This window comes from Homarus americanus, unplaced genomic scaffold (genome assembly GCF_018991925.1).
Source record: "Homarus americanus isolate GMGI-L3 unplaced genomic scaffold, GMGI_Hamer_2.0 scaffold41593, whole genome shotgun sequence".
In the NCBI taxonomy this organism is placed as follows: Eukaryota; Metazoa; Arthropoda; class Malacostraca; order Decapoda; family Nephropidae; genus Homarus; species Homarus americanus.
The window spans coordinates 1-18,777 of record NW_024720099.1 but is presented as its reverse complement, the minus strand read 5'-3'; the positions used below and the strand labels follow the sequence as shown (position 1 = coordinate 18,777).

General features: G+C 44.4%; 1 protein-coding gene across 1 annotated transcript; it reads left to right on the top strand.

Annotated features, from left to right (window-relative positions):
* Window positions 1-1,845: 1,845 nt before the first annotated feature.
* On the top strand, window positions 1,846-3,972 carry LOC121860386 (beta,beta-carotene 15,15'-dioxygenase-like). The gene is made up of 2 exons (XM_042357504.1): window positions 1,846-1,866; window positions 2,797-3,972. The coding sequence occupies exons 1-2, from the start codon at window positions 1,846-1,848 to the stop codon at window positions 3,886-3,888; spliced, it is 1,113 nt and encodes a 370-aa protein (XP_042213438.1). The 3' UTR covers window positions 3,889-3,972.
* Window positions 3,973-18,777: the final 14,805 nt, after the last annotated feature.

Sequence of the window (18,777 nt, the reverse complement as noted above, 5' to 3'; positions counted from 1 at the left end):
GCATCACAAATTAATGATATCCTGTTGTGCTCATAAATGGAATGTTTGCTTTATAAACATAATGTGCAGAGAAGCTTGAGTTAATTGTCTTTTAAACGATACTTCTTGAGAAGTGGTTCTAAATCTGCTGTTCGTGAGCACCACTGCGCTCCCTAAAAGTCTGGCAGCGCTCTTCTCCAGTATAAAGTAGCGCTTAAAATCATGATCGGGAGCACCTTTCTCAGAACTAGTGCTTACTAACAATGGGTTGGGAAACCTTAGTCTAGATAATTCAGACTCGAAAATACTATGACGTATATCTTCCATGGCAACATTCACATCACTTATGTTATTTCTTATTAAGCTCCTTATGTGTTTACTATAGTATTTTCACACTAACCTGGCCCATAAGCCACGCCCCTCTTCTATATTAATAGCTCATTGGTTCATATAAAATTCAAACTAAATGTGTTCACAATTGGTAATCAGACCTGTTATTATCTAAAATAATGTTAAATATCTGGATTATCAAAATTCAAATGATTTCAATGCCCTACTGCCATATGGCATTACGAAAATTGTGACCAAGTCCCAGGTTGCTGATCTGTCTTTCTGCATCATTTACACACAATTGCAGGGTCTCAATTGTTTCTCTTGCTATTGACAACACAAAATACATAGTGTTTCTCGCTTTTGATCTTTTTTTTATTTTTGTTTTTCTTTATTATTATTATTCTTATTATTATTACAGTGTTGTTATTATTATTATTATTATTATTATTATTATTATTATTATTATTATTATTATTATTATTATTATTAATTCATTATTTTATTTACTATGAATTATTATTATTATTATTACATTTTTGTCCCCCATGTCCCGATGTGGGTCAGTGACCTGTATCCGGGTGGGATAATCCCCGTAAAAAAAAAAAAAATGTTAGAAAAATATAAATATTTATCACAAAAGTTCGATATAAATACGCGCTTATACAGTATATGTGCAGTCCGGGGGGAGGTAAAACGCTCAGGGGAACCAATCACCTATTTGTAGCTATAGACGAGGGACGTGGCTTACGGGCCAGGATAGCGTGGAAAGGGTTTAGTTACTGTGTCGCAGGATTTTTTGTGTCTTACTGTAAAGTTTCTCAGTTACCTTAACATTGGATATAAACCATATAATCCCCTTGTTAATATTGTCACCAAGGGGATTATATGGTGTGTCACCACCGGTATTCAATGTGTTATACGTATACTTGATAAATGATGATTTAATGACTTGCATTAATTTCCAACACCCATCTAAGTCATTTGTTATACTTTGTCACAACCAATCAGTCATTACCTTAAGTAATTAGTAAGATAGGGATCACAGATATGGACAGATAATGCACTTACATTTATTTGGCAAGGTTCCATACACTAATTTACAATTTGTATGGAAATATGAGTCATTCACTCACATTTTAGTGACAATATAGGTATTGTTGTAAAGAGGGAGTTTATTAACCAAGGCATCTCATTTTAATTACTATTATACGTTGGCTTAATTATCAGAGCCTTAATTCCTACATTGATATTCACTTCAATGGGGAATATAACCACTTATGTTCACTAGACCAGCCTGGATCGCACTTGTAGCAAACAGGCCTTCATAAGTGATCATTTTTCATGGGGAATAATAAAGCCTTGGGGTTTGCACACACAGTTTCGTGTTACTGACATTCTTAACTTCAGATTGACAGTGCCGCGGCAAGAGAACTGTTTAAGCACCCAGTTTACTTAAGTTTTAGAAGCTGGTGGTCTTAACTTTTGGGGTTTGCACACACAGTCTCGTATCAATAGTCCTAACTTCAGCAGACGATGTCGCGGCAGGAGAACTGTGTAAGTGTCCCATTCCTTGAAAGCTGGGGAGCAGGAGGTCTTAACTAACCCATGGTCGGGGGCCTACTGACTTAAATGTGGTTGTCCCGGGCGTGAACACGATGAAAAATAAGGCACTGTCCTACTGGGCCCCATATGTTGACTCTATACCTCGCTAATGGAATCTTGATAACACCGTCATGTCTCGCCCGCTATGTTATCTGGTTCCAAACAAACAGTCGGTTGGGTTGCGTTAGGCATTACAAAAGACAAAGGGTCATCTAAAGCATCTGATACCTCTTGCTATTTGTCATAGAAAACTTTGTGATTGCTTATATTTCACTAAATCTCTTAATAAATGACAAAAACTTCAATGCATGACGCATAATGGCATTAGCATGAGCTTTGACAGCAGAAGACCCTGAACCATTCAACTGAACAGTGAACCAAGATACACATAAGACCTTCTCTCCATATGACCTTTCTTTATTTTACATATTATGAAAAAAAATGTTTCTCCCTGATTAATCTTCCTATCGTAGTTTTCACAAAATTGTTGTAATTGATATGTTCCTTCACATGTTTCTTCTGCTCGTTGACAGTAATATCACGTCATCCATCACTGTAATAATATTCCACCCTGACAAAAACCATCTTGATAAAAAAATTATTTTATAATTCTAATTAAACCGTTAATAAATAAAACAAATAAAATAGAGGATGGTGGTGAAACCTTGTCGTACTTCTAAGGTTGCCACTAAGGTTGTTCCAATAATACTGTTTGTCACACCATACACTACAAGGTAACTGGGGCAACCACAGCCTACAGTAAGCGTCTCAACACTATGAATAGAATATTTCCTCGTATACTTGAGAAAATTTTACACACACACACACACACACACACACAAAGACGTACTACAGGATGTGTCTCTCTCTCTCTCTCCTCAGGAGGTGGTGACTCATTACGTGGCGGTGAACCTGGCCACCGCACACCCGCACATCGACGCTGATGGCACCGTGTACAACCTGGGAACTTCCTACACCACCAGCCTGGGCCCACAACTGAGGATTGTAAAGTTTCTTGGTGGGCACCTCGAACAAGCCTCCATTGTCGCTTCTGTCCCTAGTCGGTGGAAGACGGGCCTTCCTTACTTCCACAGCTTCGCCATGACGCCCAACTACTGGGTGTTCATCGAACAGCCTCTGGTGCTGTTCTTTAAGAATCTGGTCCTGAACTATGTCACCAACAACAAGCTGATGGACGCCCTCAAGTGGATGCCAGAAGAGCATCTTTATTTTCACGTGATCGAGCGATCGACAGGGCGTAGTGTACCCATAAAATACACGGCCGACTCTCTCATCATCCTCCACCACATTAACGCCTGGGAGGAAGATGGCCACCTCATTCTAGACGTGACAGCAAATGACGAGGGTAAATACCTCACCACCTTCTACTTCAACAATATCGAGAAGGAAGTCACCGATGCCTCAAAAGTCATCGTCACAAGCAGGATCCGACGTTTTGTCCTGCCTCTTTCACTTCCAGACGAGACTCATAAAAACGTCAACTTGATCAAATTGGAGAACACTAGGTGCTCCGCCGTCAGAACTAGCAAGTCCTCTGTCCACTGCACGCCGACTGTCCTGTGGAACGAGGGATTTGAACTCCCAAGAATCAACTACAAAAAGAACGGACTCCCTTACCGCTACGTGTACGGGGTCTCGATTGGACAAGATTTGACCTTCGAGAAGCTGGTGAAACTAGAGGTGAACACCGGTAGGGCGTGGCTGTATTCCGAAAAGGATTGTGTGGTCACCGAGCCCATATTTGTGGCGGCTCCTGACGCTGTTGATGAGGACGACGGCGTGATTCTCTCCTCGCTTTTGAGGGGGAACGACCCCCACTATGTGGCCCTATTGGTGTTAGACGCCAGGGATCTGACGGAGACGGCTAGGGCCGAGTTTAGGGCCGAGGGCCAAGTGACCATCCCTTTCCATGGCCAGTACATCTCTGCTCATAATCTGGTCCACTCATACTGATGAACTTTAGGTTAGTTTAACAAATTTATTGACAAAGCTGTAGTACAGTTTGCCTAGTCTGAGTAGTTCAGTCAGGTCTTGACACTGAGGGTGGTATCACTTCTCACTGCCACGCAGGACAGAGGTTCATACACAAACAAATACATCATATTCATTAACAGCTATATATGTATAGAGGTCAGATTCATGTGGGTAATGTCCCTGTTCACTGCCATGCAGGACAGAGGTTCGTACACAAAGAGATGCATCATATTCAATGACAGTACATATACATATATACTTCATGTAGATCCACAATGAAAACGTGGATAAGATAAATCTTGATAAAATCACACAGTTGCCTCTGAAGATGTCTTGAATAAAGACGAAAGCTAAGGTGCTCCGTTGTTTCCCTTTTCCCGTGTGATTTTATCAAGATATATATATATATATATATATATATATATATATATATATATATATATATATATATATATATATATACAGTATATATATATATATATATCTTGATAAAATCACACGGGAAAATGGAAACAACGGAGCACCTTAGCTCATGGTATCGAGGGGAAAGTTTTAAATTGGATAAAATCATGGCTCACCGATAGAACGCAGAGGGTCAGCGTAGATGGTGTTAAATCTGAGTGAGGCCGTGTAACCAGTGGGGTTCCCCAGGGGTCAGTACTAGGCCCACTCTTGTTCATAATCTACATGAACGATTTAGATACTGGGATCAGCAGTGACATAAGCAAGTTTGCGGATGACACCAAAATAGGGCGGCAAATTAATTCAGGGCAGGATGCAAATGCATTACAGGAGGATTTAAATAAACTGCAGGGGTACTCTCAAAAATGGCAAATGAAATTCAACACCAGCAAGTGCAGCGTACTTAATATTGGAAGAACAAATACTTATAATGTATACAGCCTTAACAACATCAACCTAGAGAAGTCGACTTGTGAAAGAGACCTAGGGGTACTTGTAAGCCCGGACCTACGGCCTAAAAACAGTGCGTTAATGTTCGAAATAAGGCAAACAGAGTATTGGGTTTTATATCTAGAAGTGTAAGTAACAAGAGTGCAGAGGTCTTATTGCAACTATATCTTGCGCTAGTCAGGCCGCACCTCGATTATGCGGTTCAGTTCTGGTGCCCCTATTATAGAATGGATATAAATTCACTAAAGTCGGTGCAGCGAAGAATGACAAAAATGATTCCGGGACTTAGAAGCCTTCCATTTCAGGATAGGTTAAAGAAACTTAACTTGCATTCCCTAGAAAGACGAAGAGTGCGGGGAGATATGATAGAAGTATTTAAGTGGGTGAAAGGAATCAATAAAGGGGATATAGATAAAGTTCTTATAATATCCGAGCAGGATAGGACTCGGAGCAACGGATTCAAGTTGGATAAGTTTAGGTTTAGGATGGAGATAGGAAGAAACTGGTTTACAAATAGGGTGGTGGACGAGTGGAACAAGCTTAGCAACTTTGTAGTAAGTGAGGGAACTCTGGAAAGTTTCAAAAGGAGGCTAGATAGATTCATGGATGATAGAGAATGGTAGTAACTCTCGACAGGAGCTGCCATGCACAGGCCAACCGGCCTATTGCAGACTCCTTATTTTCTTATGTTCTTATGTTCTTTCGTCTTTATTCAAGACATCTTCAGAGGCAACTGGATTACTTGGACAGAGAGAGGCTTAAATATACAGGGTGACCTTAGAAACATGAGGTCAGGTCATAATGATGTCATCCACTAATTCCCACACCAACACACACGTAGAGGAGCTTAAGAGAATGGGGGTGACGTGACTAGTCAGGTCAGGTCAAAAATAAGGGACCCACTTGTACAGATATGTAAATACCAAGAGATGTGAACACGCCTGACGCCAGGACTCTGTTACCATTCATTGTACCATTTATTCACATGTCTGTATTACTACATATTATTATACCATGTCTGATATCTATGCTTATGTCTAATGCCTATGTCCACTTACTATGTCCCGATGTACTATGTCTGTACCGCGCTAGTCGAGTAATTAGAAGACCCCATTTATTGTCCTAGTAATGTCTAGCAACTCTCCTTGCCTAGCTAGCTAATTTCCCTCAGATCGGCTCCGGCCTACCTACGGTCCGGGGTCCCTTGTGCTCGCTTCTGTATCGGTCGGCTATCCCACCAAGTCTTGTACAACTTATTGAATATACCTACTGCTCGTGCTCTGGAGTTTGAAGAACCTTGTCTAGGATTGCATCCACCACATGGCGCAGTTGAGTAGCTCCAACACGACAGTTTACAAGCCTCAAGAGCCGGCCCCGTCTGTTTCCCGGCCTCGTCTGTTTCCTGCCCAGAAGATATACTCCACAGTGCCCCTGGATTTAAAGTGCTTTGTGACCTTGTGAAGTGCCCTAAGTGAAGTGCAGTGCCTTTTATGTCTCTTTGCTATGTTTCTGCGGCCCTACAGGTAGCAGAAACGCTTTCAGCCCAGTTTCCAAGACAGCACTTCCGGCATACATCCTCCATCTGCGCCGGCCCGCAGGCCACTGACTGCCTCCCCTTCGACTGAGCCAGCACTGCCAGCCTGCCGGAGGAATACCGCCAGCCGCCTCCTCTACCACAACATTAGTAGTCAGCATTTTTACTGTCTTTTCAGTTCCTGCACTTAGCAAGTACGACAAAAAACATAGCACTTCACCTTATTCTCCTTGTCTTTCCTATCGCAACCATACCAAACACACGAGATGTCTGACCACGACGATTTGCCGGGAAATTTAGATGCTGAGGATTATGGGGAGGCAGGACGAAGCCTCACAGACCCCCCCCACTCCCCCCTCAATATCTTCACGTCACACGCCAAATTGTGTTGATGGGAGCAGATATACGTTTCTATTAATCCACTTCCCAAGTAAGTTTCCCAAGAGAAGGAAGCCCAAAGACGTCAATTAAAGGAGGAAAACGACGTCGAGAGGAATGTGGTCAAGACGCCAAGAGGAATTGTCAAGACAGTCAGAGTGCACTGTGCTTACCGCCTCAACTTCAAATTACCGGGTCAACACCAAGCTGATAAATCCACAAACTCCTGGGCCTATTGGAATTGCCGGCAACGAGGACGACTCCCACCAGCCGCCACAACCACCCGCCAGCTTCCAGCCTCTTCATCTAATCCTTCAGACAACGCCTCCTCACACGTCACCTATCCCCCCTTGGGTAGTTCTGCGCTCAACCACCTGCTCCAGTCTCAACTCTCGCTAACCTCTCCGCTTCCCTCCACCGCTCGTCAGTCTCGGAAAGTACACCCCTGCACAGCAAGTCTTTCAGTTCCCAGTCCCCAATTCTTCAATCTGATGCAATATATCAAGTATACCAAAGCCAATGGTGATGTCGTTTCGAAGACTTGCCAGCAACTGACCAATGCCCTCATAAACAACTCATCCATTAAGACGCATTTCCTCGATGTTCAACGCCTGATAATACGCTGGCCATCCCCCTGACTCCCAGGCCAGCATGGAAGTTAAACGCCTTGCAGAGTTTTTCCGTGGCCTCCGCGAATGAAGCTTTAAGTCAGGAACTGCTATCCTGCAAACAAGCCTGGGGAATCACACTCAGACTTCTATGCACGACTTAAGGACCCAGCAGCCGAGGTGGACTTGCACAGGCGATCCCAGTAACCTGTGCTGAGATCCAGCCTCAAGATGATCTTGCTGATGGGAAAAATGCGGACGAGGACCTGTTTTGAACTCTCACCCCTCGATTTACGCCTTCTCACCACTGCCCACTGTTGCAGGTCGTATGAGGCCACAAGAGGCTGCCTCAGCTATACACTCCATCGCTATCTTCAAGTCCAGCGTCTCACCCATAAAGAGGAATCAACGCCAGATGGTACGGCGCCCCTCTCCACAGCCCCTGCCACAGTCACCGCTTTTCTCCTAATCCCAGAAACTGTCAGCGCCAGCATGTCCAGGAAAGGCCTCGCGGCTGATAGCATGTCGAAATCAGGGTTTCAAGGCTATTGGTCTCAAGACAACTCGATGTCCTGCCAATGTTGTCTCATAAATGCTTGCAACAAGGCACTTAAGTGTTGCAGGTCCACCAAGAAGCTTCCATCTCCAGGTCAAAACGTCTCTTTACAGCCCGACAACGTCCACACCACCGTCTCCCCAAGAATAAAGATGCCGACGCGGATGATGCCTTCGGCGACAGGTCCTCAAGCCCGCTAATGTTCGGCCTGTCCCACGGTACCATCCTCCAACCCCCTGATGATACCTGACACGGCGCGGACATCACGGTGATTGACCAACGCACGGACGCCCTCTAACATCCCCAGGAGTAGCCTGTCACCCATAGCCATGAACGACGTGCTCAGAACAGCGGATTTCTGGGTCCCTGATGTTCCACCTTTGGGTTGCTTCAAGGCAACATCACAGCCTTGGTCCTAAAGTCCGTTTTGCCATAAACCATGTCCATGAGGGCATCCAAACCCCCCGGTCATGTGTGGCCATTGTTGTGGACTTGGCCATCGTCTCCATCCGAGTTCCCAAAGTCTATCCTCGTTGCGACACAATTTCAACAGGTGCAGAGATACCTGTTTCAGCCATGACCACACCTGCTGCCGTCCCCGGGAAGTTCTTTTTTTCGTCAGTTCAGGCGACGTCCTTTGTCTCCAAGTCCGACCTCCAGAAGATGCCGCCAAGAAGATGACAGGCCCCCGATGAGAATCCACCTCAGCCTGGGCGCGACGCCTGCCACATCCACACACCCAGGCCTATCCCTGCCATGCATGTGGGACAAGGTGAAGGCAGAGCTCGATCAGTGCAGGGGACAACACACGCCGGTGAGGAGTTCTGAGTGGAAAGCACCATATCTGGCACCTGCCTGTGAGGTGTTCGCATTACAGTGGACCTCACCCATCTCAACTCGTGAGGTCTCCGTCCTGCCCATCCATCGCCCACGCCCATCCAAGCAGTCCAGAAAGCGTCACCCTGTCTGCAAAGTTCCTTTTTACCACGGCAGATGCACTACATGGCATCAAGTGTCGACTCTGGCGGAAGGCAGATCGCCACCTCACTACATTCATCACAGCCTCACGGCCGCCCAACACTGCCGCTGACCCATGGGCTTGCAGCAACGGGGATGCGTACTGCCTGTGGGGATAGTGGCCTGCAGGGTGTCACCAACTGCGTGAAGGTCGAGATGACATCCTGCTCTTCGACGATGATCCTGCCCACGGAACCACTATCTGATGCCTACAAGATGTCGTGCCCATGGTATCACCTGAACAAAGATAACTCAGGTCGCCAGCCCTGCTAACTACCGCGGCTGGCGCAACATTTCGCCGCCAGAGGGGATCTCTCAGCGATGAGGAGAAGGTCAAGGCCATCAGGACTTCCTACTCCAGCTTAACCTGACCGACCTTCGCCATTTATGGCCTGTAAATCAGCTGCCGACTTCTCTAAAAATCGCCATATCAGCCCAACCTCTACTCCCTCATGAGCCCCCAAGCGCTCTTTTCCTCTGACTCCTGACCACGACCTAGTTGTTCAGAATGTTAAGAAGGCGTTGTTGTCACCACTGTGCCTTGCACCCTTCGACCAGCCCTACCAGTATCTCCAGACTGACGCCTCCTGTCTATAATGGGCCCTCGGATATACCTTCAAGACCACGGCCAGGGTGAAATTCTGCGCTGGTCTTAGTACCCCGAGGTTTGACTTGACACGGAGACCAGATACGCCACCATCGAACTAGAGATGCTGGCAGTCGCCCAAGCAGCGGCTATGCCGCCTTTACCTGTTCGGCCTTGGGCATTTCACCTCATGACGGACCATCGCCTACCATACCCATCCTCATCACTAAACGTTGGACGCCATCGAAAATCCTCGCCCAACGTCTCAGTAAAGAGAAGACCGCCTTTACGCCTTTTGCATAGCTGGGACGCGCCGTGGGCTTCTTGTGATACCAGACGCCCTCCCGAGCTCCTGTTAGTCGCCCAATAATTCAAGATGAAGTCGATCACCACTGGGTCGCTGTTTCCGCCGTTCGGTCTTTTAGTGACACACAGCCACTTCTCTTGCTGATAAGACGATGACGATGCCTCCCCATCGAAGACGAGTAGGATTCCAGGAGCTTCTGCATCGCCGCCGCCAAGACCCGCATACGCCCAACTCTCAACTACGCCTCCTGATTCTCACCAACCGCTACGACATTCACGCTCTCCGCCTCCCCTTCTGGTAGTCAAGGATAGCCTGCGCGGACGGAGAGCTGGGCGTTGTACGGCCCCAGGATCAGCCGCTCCCGCGTCTCCGGCCGGGCGCACCTTTATCCCGGGGCCTATGACAGCCGTCATAAGAAGCCACCAGGCGAGAGAGCCTGCTTGGATCAGCCTTCAGCCTGGGTATTGACGCCGATATTAAGAGCACGGTTGAGGCCTGTGAGCTCTACAGCAACCCAGCCCAGCTGTAGCAACAAGAGCGGTACCTGTGCAATGATTCTCCAAAGCCGCCCTTTGAGTCCGTGTCCGCCGACTTCTTCAATAATGTGGCCGAAAGTCTTTCCTGGTGGTCGCTGACAGGCTCTCTGGATGGCCCGTAGTTCCCTGTGGTCGGGACACCACCTTCCGGTGGGTCATCCGGATGTTTTGTTGCTTCTTCCGGAAGTTTTGAGTTCTCCGTCATTCAACTGGACGGTGGGCTCGCCCACAGCCACGAGTTCCTGGCGAGCTTCGCCGAACCAAGGCCCACCACATCGTCACCTCCTCATTACCCAGAGAGGCGAATACACGCCGAGGCAGCGTAAAGTCCGTAGCACCATCCTCAAGACAGCACCGACGTGGGGGAACCTGGATCATAGGAAAGTTCATAGGGCCTACTGAACTCCTCAGAACACCCTACCCCTGCCGGACGCTCTCCTGCCCAGGTGTTGTATACGCCCCTTCTGTACTTGTGTGTGTGCCCTGCCCACCCACAGTCCTTTCCTAGATGAATGGCAGACTGGTTATGGACGAGTGACCGCCGAGGCTGCCCGATGGGTCAAGTGATGCAAGCCAATTATGACGCCCACGCCCGCCTCTTCCCAGGTTGGCTGCTGCCAGTAAGTATTTAATCCAGGACCCGACGCCACACCGGCCAGACAAGGTCGGGTCGCTTGGCCGTGAAGTAGGCCCTGTTCAGGCTTCCAAGTCCCCAGTGGTCGTGTGTGGTGGCGAAACAGACGCCATCTCCGCCCAGTGCCATCCTCTAGTGACGAACCTTCCTCCCCGTCCCCTGTGTCCCCTTGCCCAGACCAGGAACGAAGGTCGTCAGTTGATCCTCCCATTGTCCCTCGCCGCTCCCCCAGACTCATGGAAAAAGAGTCCGTAGTCGCTCGAGATTGCACTACGAGCGTAAAGGGGGAGGGAGGTGTATAGATATGTAAATACCAAGAGATGTGAACACGCCTGACGCCAGGACTCTGTTACCATTCATTGTACCATTTATTCACATGTCTGTATTACTACATATTATTATACCATGTCTGATATCTATGCTTATGTCTAATGCCTATGTCCACTTACTATGTCCCGATGTACTATGTCTGTACCGCGCTAGTCGAGTAATTAGAAGACCCCATTTATTGTCCTAGTAATGTCTAGCAACTCTCCTTGCCTAGCTAGCTAATTTCCCTCAGATCGGCTCCGGCCTACCTACGGTCCGGGGTCCCTTGTGCTCGCTCCTGTATCGGTCGGCTATCCCGCCAAGTCTTGTACAACTTATTGAATATACCTACTGCTCGTGCTCTGGAGTTTGAAGAACCTTGTCTAGGATTGCATCCACCACACCACTAAATAACTATCATACATCTAGATCAAAGGTTTTCAAAGCATTTTTAACCTTGGGCCACTGACAAATAAATCTATGTAACATTTTATCAGTTTTGAACTGACCATCACTAAGGTTTATTGATTTTAATTTCTTAATCAAACTAGCTTCAACCAGAAGTCTTTCTGTGACACAAGATGATTTAAATACTTCTAAGCTTTTTTCCCAAGCAATGGGATGATTATTATTCCTAACATGAACGAACAAGGCACTGCTTTCAGATGCTGTTCTGATATTATACTTTTGTTGTTTGATTCTGAGCTGCAGTGTTTTTCCTGTCTGTCCTACATAATTACAATTACATTTGCTACATGGAAAACAATAAACACTTCCATTTACATTCAAACTTGGGCTATTTCTTATTAACATATTGGTAATGGTTGAGTCATACTTGAAAACAACATTAATATTTAGAAGCTTGAGGGACCGAACTAAAGGGACAAATTCATTACGATAGGGCAGAGTCAAAATATTCTTAAAGTGAGGAATTTGCCTGGTTTGAGGAGATGAGGATTTTTAGCCCTTTTAAAACAACGATCAACAAACACAGAGAGTTTGAGGATTCTGTGCAAGGGAACGAATGTGTTTCAATTCATCGTCAATAAATTCAGAGTCACAAATACACAGACCTCTTAAGAACATAGCATAAAAACTGACATTTGGTAGACTCAGGTGATTCGATAAAAAGTGAATGAAACTGTCAACCTGTGTGGCTTTCTGTATACCTTAAATTTGTAGTTTTGGCGATTTCTCGATAAACATATCAAGGAATGGAAGGGATCCATTTATTTCTCTTTCAATTTTGAATGTGATACTTGAATAAAGACAGTGCTCCGTTGTTTCCTTTTCCGTGTGATTTTATCAAGATTTATCTTATCCATTTTTCATTGTGGATCTACATGAAATATATATATATATATATATATATATATATATATATATATATATATATATATATATATATATATATATATATATATATATATATATATATATATATAAATATATATATATATATTTCACACGGATTTTTTATCTTCAGTGCCTCTGAAGATGTCTTGAATAAAGACGAAAGCTAAGGTACTCGTTGTTTCCATTTCCCGTGTGATTTTATCAAGATTTATCTTATCACGTTTTCATTGTGGATTTACATGAGATATATATATATATATATATATATATATATATATATATATATATATATATATACACACACACACACACACACACACACACACACACACACACACACACACATACATAGGTCACATTCATGTGGGTAATGTCACTCTTCACTGCCATACAGGACAGAGGTTCGTACACAAGGAATGCATCATATTCATTGACACTATATATAGGTCAGATTCATGTGGGTAATGCCACTGTTCACTGCCATGCAGGACAGAGGTTTGTACACAAAGAAGGAAATACATCATATTCATTAGCAGTATATATAGGTCAGTGGATCACATACATTGGAGTCATATTCTAATTGAAGACTAATCAGTGTGGGCTAGCAAATTTGGGATAAACAGCAAGAATGTCCTCAATGTAGTAATTACATAGTTCAAGATGCAATAAGTCAGGTGGCCTGAAGTCTTTGACAGTGTCACATTCAGTAATATAGTGTTTAAGTGTATGCTTTAGAGGTTTATCACAAAGTTTACGTGCTGAGTGTTCCGGTATGGGTACAGCGTTACTAACTTGCCAGATGTGTCTGTATCCTAGCCTAATCTTGGCCACGACTACATCACATTGTCTGGTTCTGTCTGATGAACCATTCCTATATATCACAAGGTTCACTCCTATTAATGAACCATTCTTTATATTCAGTTCACAGCACAGCAATATTTGTTCTGTCATAAGCTCAAACTACTAACACTAAAAATAAAGTAATTTGTCTTTGACTATCTTAGGAATGCAAGACTACCAGTACTACTACTACCACTTTTTTTTTTTTTTTTCCCCGTGGCCTCCAGCCTCCCCCAATAGCCACACCTTCGCCACCATTTATTTACCTTAATATTAAATATCCTAATACATAAGAAGCTATCCTATCTGTGTTAAATTAGTTGAGCCGCAGATCTATGCGGCATTCAGTGACTGTAGCCTCATAGTCAATATCTGCAGCAGTTGTCAGAGTAGGGGCAGAAGCTTTCGTTCCCCTGAGGCAAAGCAAAGCCGACCGAAGGAGAGAGAAAGACAGTCGACATCTCATCCAGGCTGTAACATAACTTCTGGGCTGCTGCTTCTGTTCGGAGATCAACTCCGCGAGTCTGGCGTAGAAACATCTTGCACTTGGGCCCATCCCACCAGAGGTTGTGAACACTAGAGGAGTGAAGCTGCCTTGATCAACGTTTTGAATTCTCTCCCCATATGCCCTTCTCTTGTCGTTCTCGTTCCTCCTATGTGCAGCATCGAGAGCTAGGTTACGGTGACATGCGGCCATGGGATCAAAAATCCTGATGTCGAAGAAAGCTCGCTGTCCCCGCGTCCAGAATCCTCGAGCACTGACGTCCACGCGGGCTTCGTTAGATGTGTTTGAAGTCCTGTGTTGGAAGATCTCGCCATCCAATGGAAGGAGGGTCGGTTCTACCATGACGTCCCGGCAGATTTCCTTCAACATATTTGCTGTGAGATCCCTTACCTCGTCATGCCTCATGCATATGAAGCCCCCCTTCTTGCACACCATGGCGTGATCGGAAGAGCCACACACGCATTGGGGGAGGCAAAAACCTTCTACTGGCCAACCGTACCTTAGAGCAATGGCATCTGTAAATTCTTGTTTATTAAGACTGAAACCATTTGCCCTTATCGGTAACGTAGTTAACCAGTTCGAGGCGCCCACCTCCTGCGCTATAGCTACTTTTTTTTTCAAATTTTCTGGAACCTGCAGCAATCGTTGCTGCAACTTTTCATTTTGGCCGTGCTGTCGATCTGTCATAATGGACCTATGAATCTTATTTACTTCGCTGGTATCCACTTCCCCTGTTGCATTCTGGGCTATTATGTTGTCCGTAAGGGCTGCCGTGAGCTTAAGTGAATTTTGATGTTCAGTGGCAGCAATCTCCTCTGGATTAGTTAGTCCCATCCCTCCCAGTCTTGGTGGAAGTGCAAGAAGTGTTCTTTCTGCTGGGGTTAAGTCAGGGTGTTTCACTAGTTTGGGAATGAACTTGACACTGATAGCTTCTTCCAGAGGGTGGAGGAGGGGTCCGATCTCAGGGATGGTACGCATCAGGTAATTCCAGCGATGCTTGACTCCATGGGTGAATGCTGCAAAGGCCGCATGTGGCTCTGTGTTAGCAATCTCAGACAGAGCTTGGATTTCACTACTACTACTACTACTACTACTACTACTACTACTACTAATAATAATAATAATAATAATAATAATAATAATAATAATAATAATAATAATAACGCCCTATCACCCATAGGTATGTTCAATATTGTAAATATTTTTAAATGAAAATGTAAAAACAATTCCCATGATAATTTACATCACAGCTCCTTTACGCTGATGCTCGGCTGTCAAAAAACAGATATCAAGTAGCTAGTGGTTTGATTAGATTAGATTTTATAAATACAGCAGATAAAGACATAGATCGATATTTAGATAGACAGGTGTAAAGTATACTTAGTCAGTACAGGTATACCAACATTGTACAGTACCTGTATATAGATTGTGCAGGTAAGCCAACAATGTACAGTGAGAGAATGAAGTGAAAGCCTACAAACAATATACGCAGACAGTACACATATACAATGTAGATAGACTGTGAAGGTATACAAACAATGGTAAACACGGCCATTTTTTTAAACACTCGGGGCAGCAAGCCCGAAGAGCAATCCCGAATGTCGGATTACTGTTTGGTAACCCGTCAAATGGATTCGTCAAACTCGAATATCAATCCCGAACATCGGGTTAGTATTTAGTAACCCGAACGCCAAGATAAATATAAACAAATCAGGTCGATCTGCGCGCCATAATTGAAGCAGAAACATGAGTCGTGGAGATAAAGGCTCGTCTTCAAGGGAGAAGGCAGACATCACCAGCGTCTGCACCGGCAGGAACACTTAGATCAACTGATTCAACATCAGGATCACCTGTGCCACCAACAGCAGCATCAATATCCAATCACGGGGAAGAGAAGGAAGCAGGTGAACAAGAAGAATGAATGCTCTATTGCCATTATTAAAGACAGTATGCAAGAACTGAATGGTGCTATATTGGAGGCTTTAAAGGCCTTCACTAGTATGTACAATACATTATCAGCCCAATCTGTGCGTAATGTATTTAGAGCAAGCATTAGAGTTGTTGGCCAGTGGCATATGTCAAGAGTGCAGCCATAAATCCACCTCTGGCTATGGGCTATCAAGTTAAATTATGGAGACACTGCCATCAGTCTCATAATTGATAATGTATAAACCGTGATTTTTTTCCATCTCTCTCTGTTTACTATTTTTTCTTAGGTACTGAATGGAAAATATGAAATATTTTTTTATGTTCCAACATTCATGTTTTTTTTTTCTTTTGTGAAAACAAATAGATTCTTTTAACTTAATTTGTGATATAAAGTCATATACAATAAACAGTACTGTGATACTGTGTATTGTACACTCATACTTATTGGAGAAATTTATTTGTCTTTTTTATCTCTGTTTACTGCTTTTTTGCTCTTAATGGAGATGTGAAATCATATTTTGTATGATCAGTAGCCAGTAGTAGGCGCGCTGGTCGGGTCGTGTTGCGTCTCTGTAACAAAGCGTGTTCAGCATTCGGGCCTTCTTTGTTGAGCGGCAGAAATTGGACAGTGATTACATAAGAACATCAACATCGTCTTTATGATGTGAAAGTGTAAATCGATGTAAGATTTTTGATACTAGACGCGATTGTATTTTTTATAACTCAATCTCCATTGAGTTGGAGATACAGCCCTCAAGAGGCCTACAACCACAAAATCATTGCCATATGACAAAACTTCTATTATTTTTTACGGAGTTGTGGTCACGGCTGTGATAAAGGCCAACCAGGGAGTGTAGTACTGTGCCTTTAGTTAAATCAGTTCATAGTGTCATCAGTGACCGCGGAAGAGGTTGTAAATAACTAAAAATTAATACAAATTGGCAAGCAAGCTGGTAAGGCACCACTGCCAGCTGAAACCAAGTCGTATAGGTGCCATAGAGACTTTAAATTTTATTTTGTTTGTGTGCTTTCTCGTGGACTGAAACTGTGCCTACAATACACCATTCACAGGGAGATACAGTGTACCCAGTGATAGCACAAAGAGATATAGTCGTTGATGAGAACGGCAAAAGAAAGTATAAGGAAATACTAATGAAAAAATAAAAATAAAATCAACAAGCTGGCTATCCTAAAAGGCATTCTATTACCGCCCCAAAGAAAGTTTTATTTTATTTTTCTGTGTTTCTAAAGGACTGAGTGGGTGTATAAAATCCGTTATTCATAGCAAAATGGAGTGTACATAGAGATAATACATCCTTGACCACCGAAGGGTCAAGACGTACCTGGCGCTCCTCTCGGAGCAGCCAGGTCAACTGTTAAGTTGGCCCATAACAACCCCGTCCCCTGAACCCTCCTCCCCACCGGAATATCAACAAGTTCTCGCCAGAAGTTACAATTTCATTTAGGAAAGGAATGGAGCCAGTGTTAAACAGAGGTGAACAGTGGTGAACAGTGCTTAAGTCAGTGAGAACAACTCAACAGTAACAGTTGTACCCAAGTTAACCTTCACACAGTGAGGTCCCAGGTACCCAGTGATAACGGCCCGTGAGACCCAACAACAACCAGCGATGTGTTAATCCGTCTACGATAGGAAGGCCTGGGACCAAACCTCACTCATATAACACCATCTGTGAAGGAATTACTACACCACGTGAGGCCCCCTCATAACACCATCTGTGAGGGAACTACTACACCACGTCAGGTCCCTCATAACACCATCTGTGAGGGAATTACTACACCACGTGAGGCCCCTCATAACACCATCTGTGAAGGAATTACTACACCACGTGAGGCCCCCATAACACCATCTGTGAGAATTACTACACCGTCAGGTCCCTAATAACAACATCTGTGAGAATTACTACACCACGTGAGACCCCCATAACACCATCTGTGAGGGAATTACTACACCACGTGTCATAACACCATCTGTGAAATTACTACACCACGTGAGGCCCCTCCTAACCATCTGTGAGTGCTGCATGGCCCTCATAGCACCATCTGTGAGGTTACACTACACCACGTGGTCCCTCACCGCCTGCATCTGTGAGAGTACTACACCACGTCAGGTCCTAATAACAACATCTGAGGGAATTACTACACCACGTGAGGACCCCATAACACCATCTGTGGGGAATTATTGCACCACGTGGCCCTCATAACACCATCTGTGAGGAATTACTACACCATGTGGTCCCTCATAACACCATCTGTGAGGGAATTACACACCACGTCAGGTCCCTTTTGATTCTGTGAGGGAATTACTACACCGTGGGGCCCTCATAACACCATCTGTGAGGGATTACTACACCACGTGGTCCTCATAACACCATCTGCGAGGGAATTACTACCACGTCAGGTCCTCCTAACACCATCTGGGAGGGAGTATTACACTACGTGTGTTTGCTGTTCATCATGTACAATCCTTCATTGTGTTCACTTCTAATATTTTTAAACCACCAATGTATGTAATTAAGTCATTTATGTCCAATGTATATTTTCAGCCTTCGCTGCAGAACTTTTTTCAAAATCGTTAGTTTTGTTATTAAATACTGTAAAACATGAGGTGAACTGGAAAAAGAGAAGAAACGATATAAACTCAGGCAACAGGGAGGTTAATGTACCAGCAGGGGGGCAGCTAATTGTTTTTTCTTTTATTTTTAAATGCTGTAGATCTGTGCAGTTCTGACTTTCCAACAACAACAACCATGAGGAATATGATGTGTGATTACTGCGGGGGGATGACGAATATGGATGATACAGGCCCAACCATTTCGACGTTTAGAAGATGCAAACTGCCG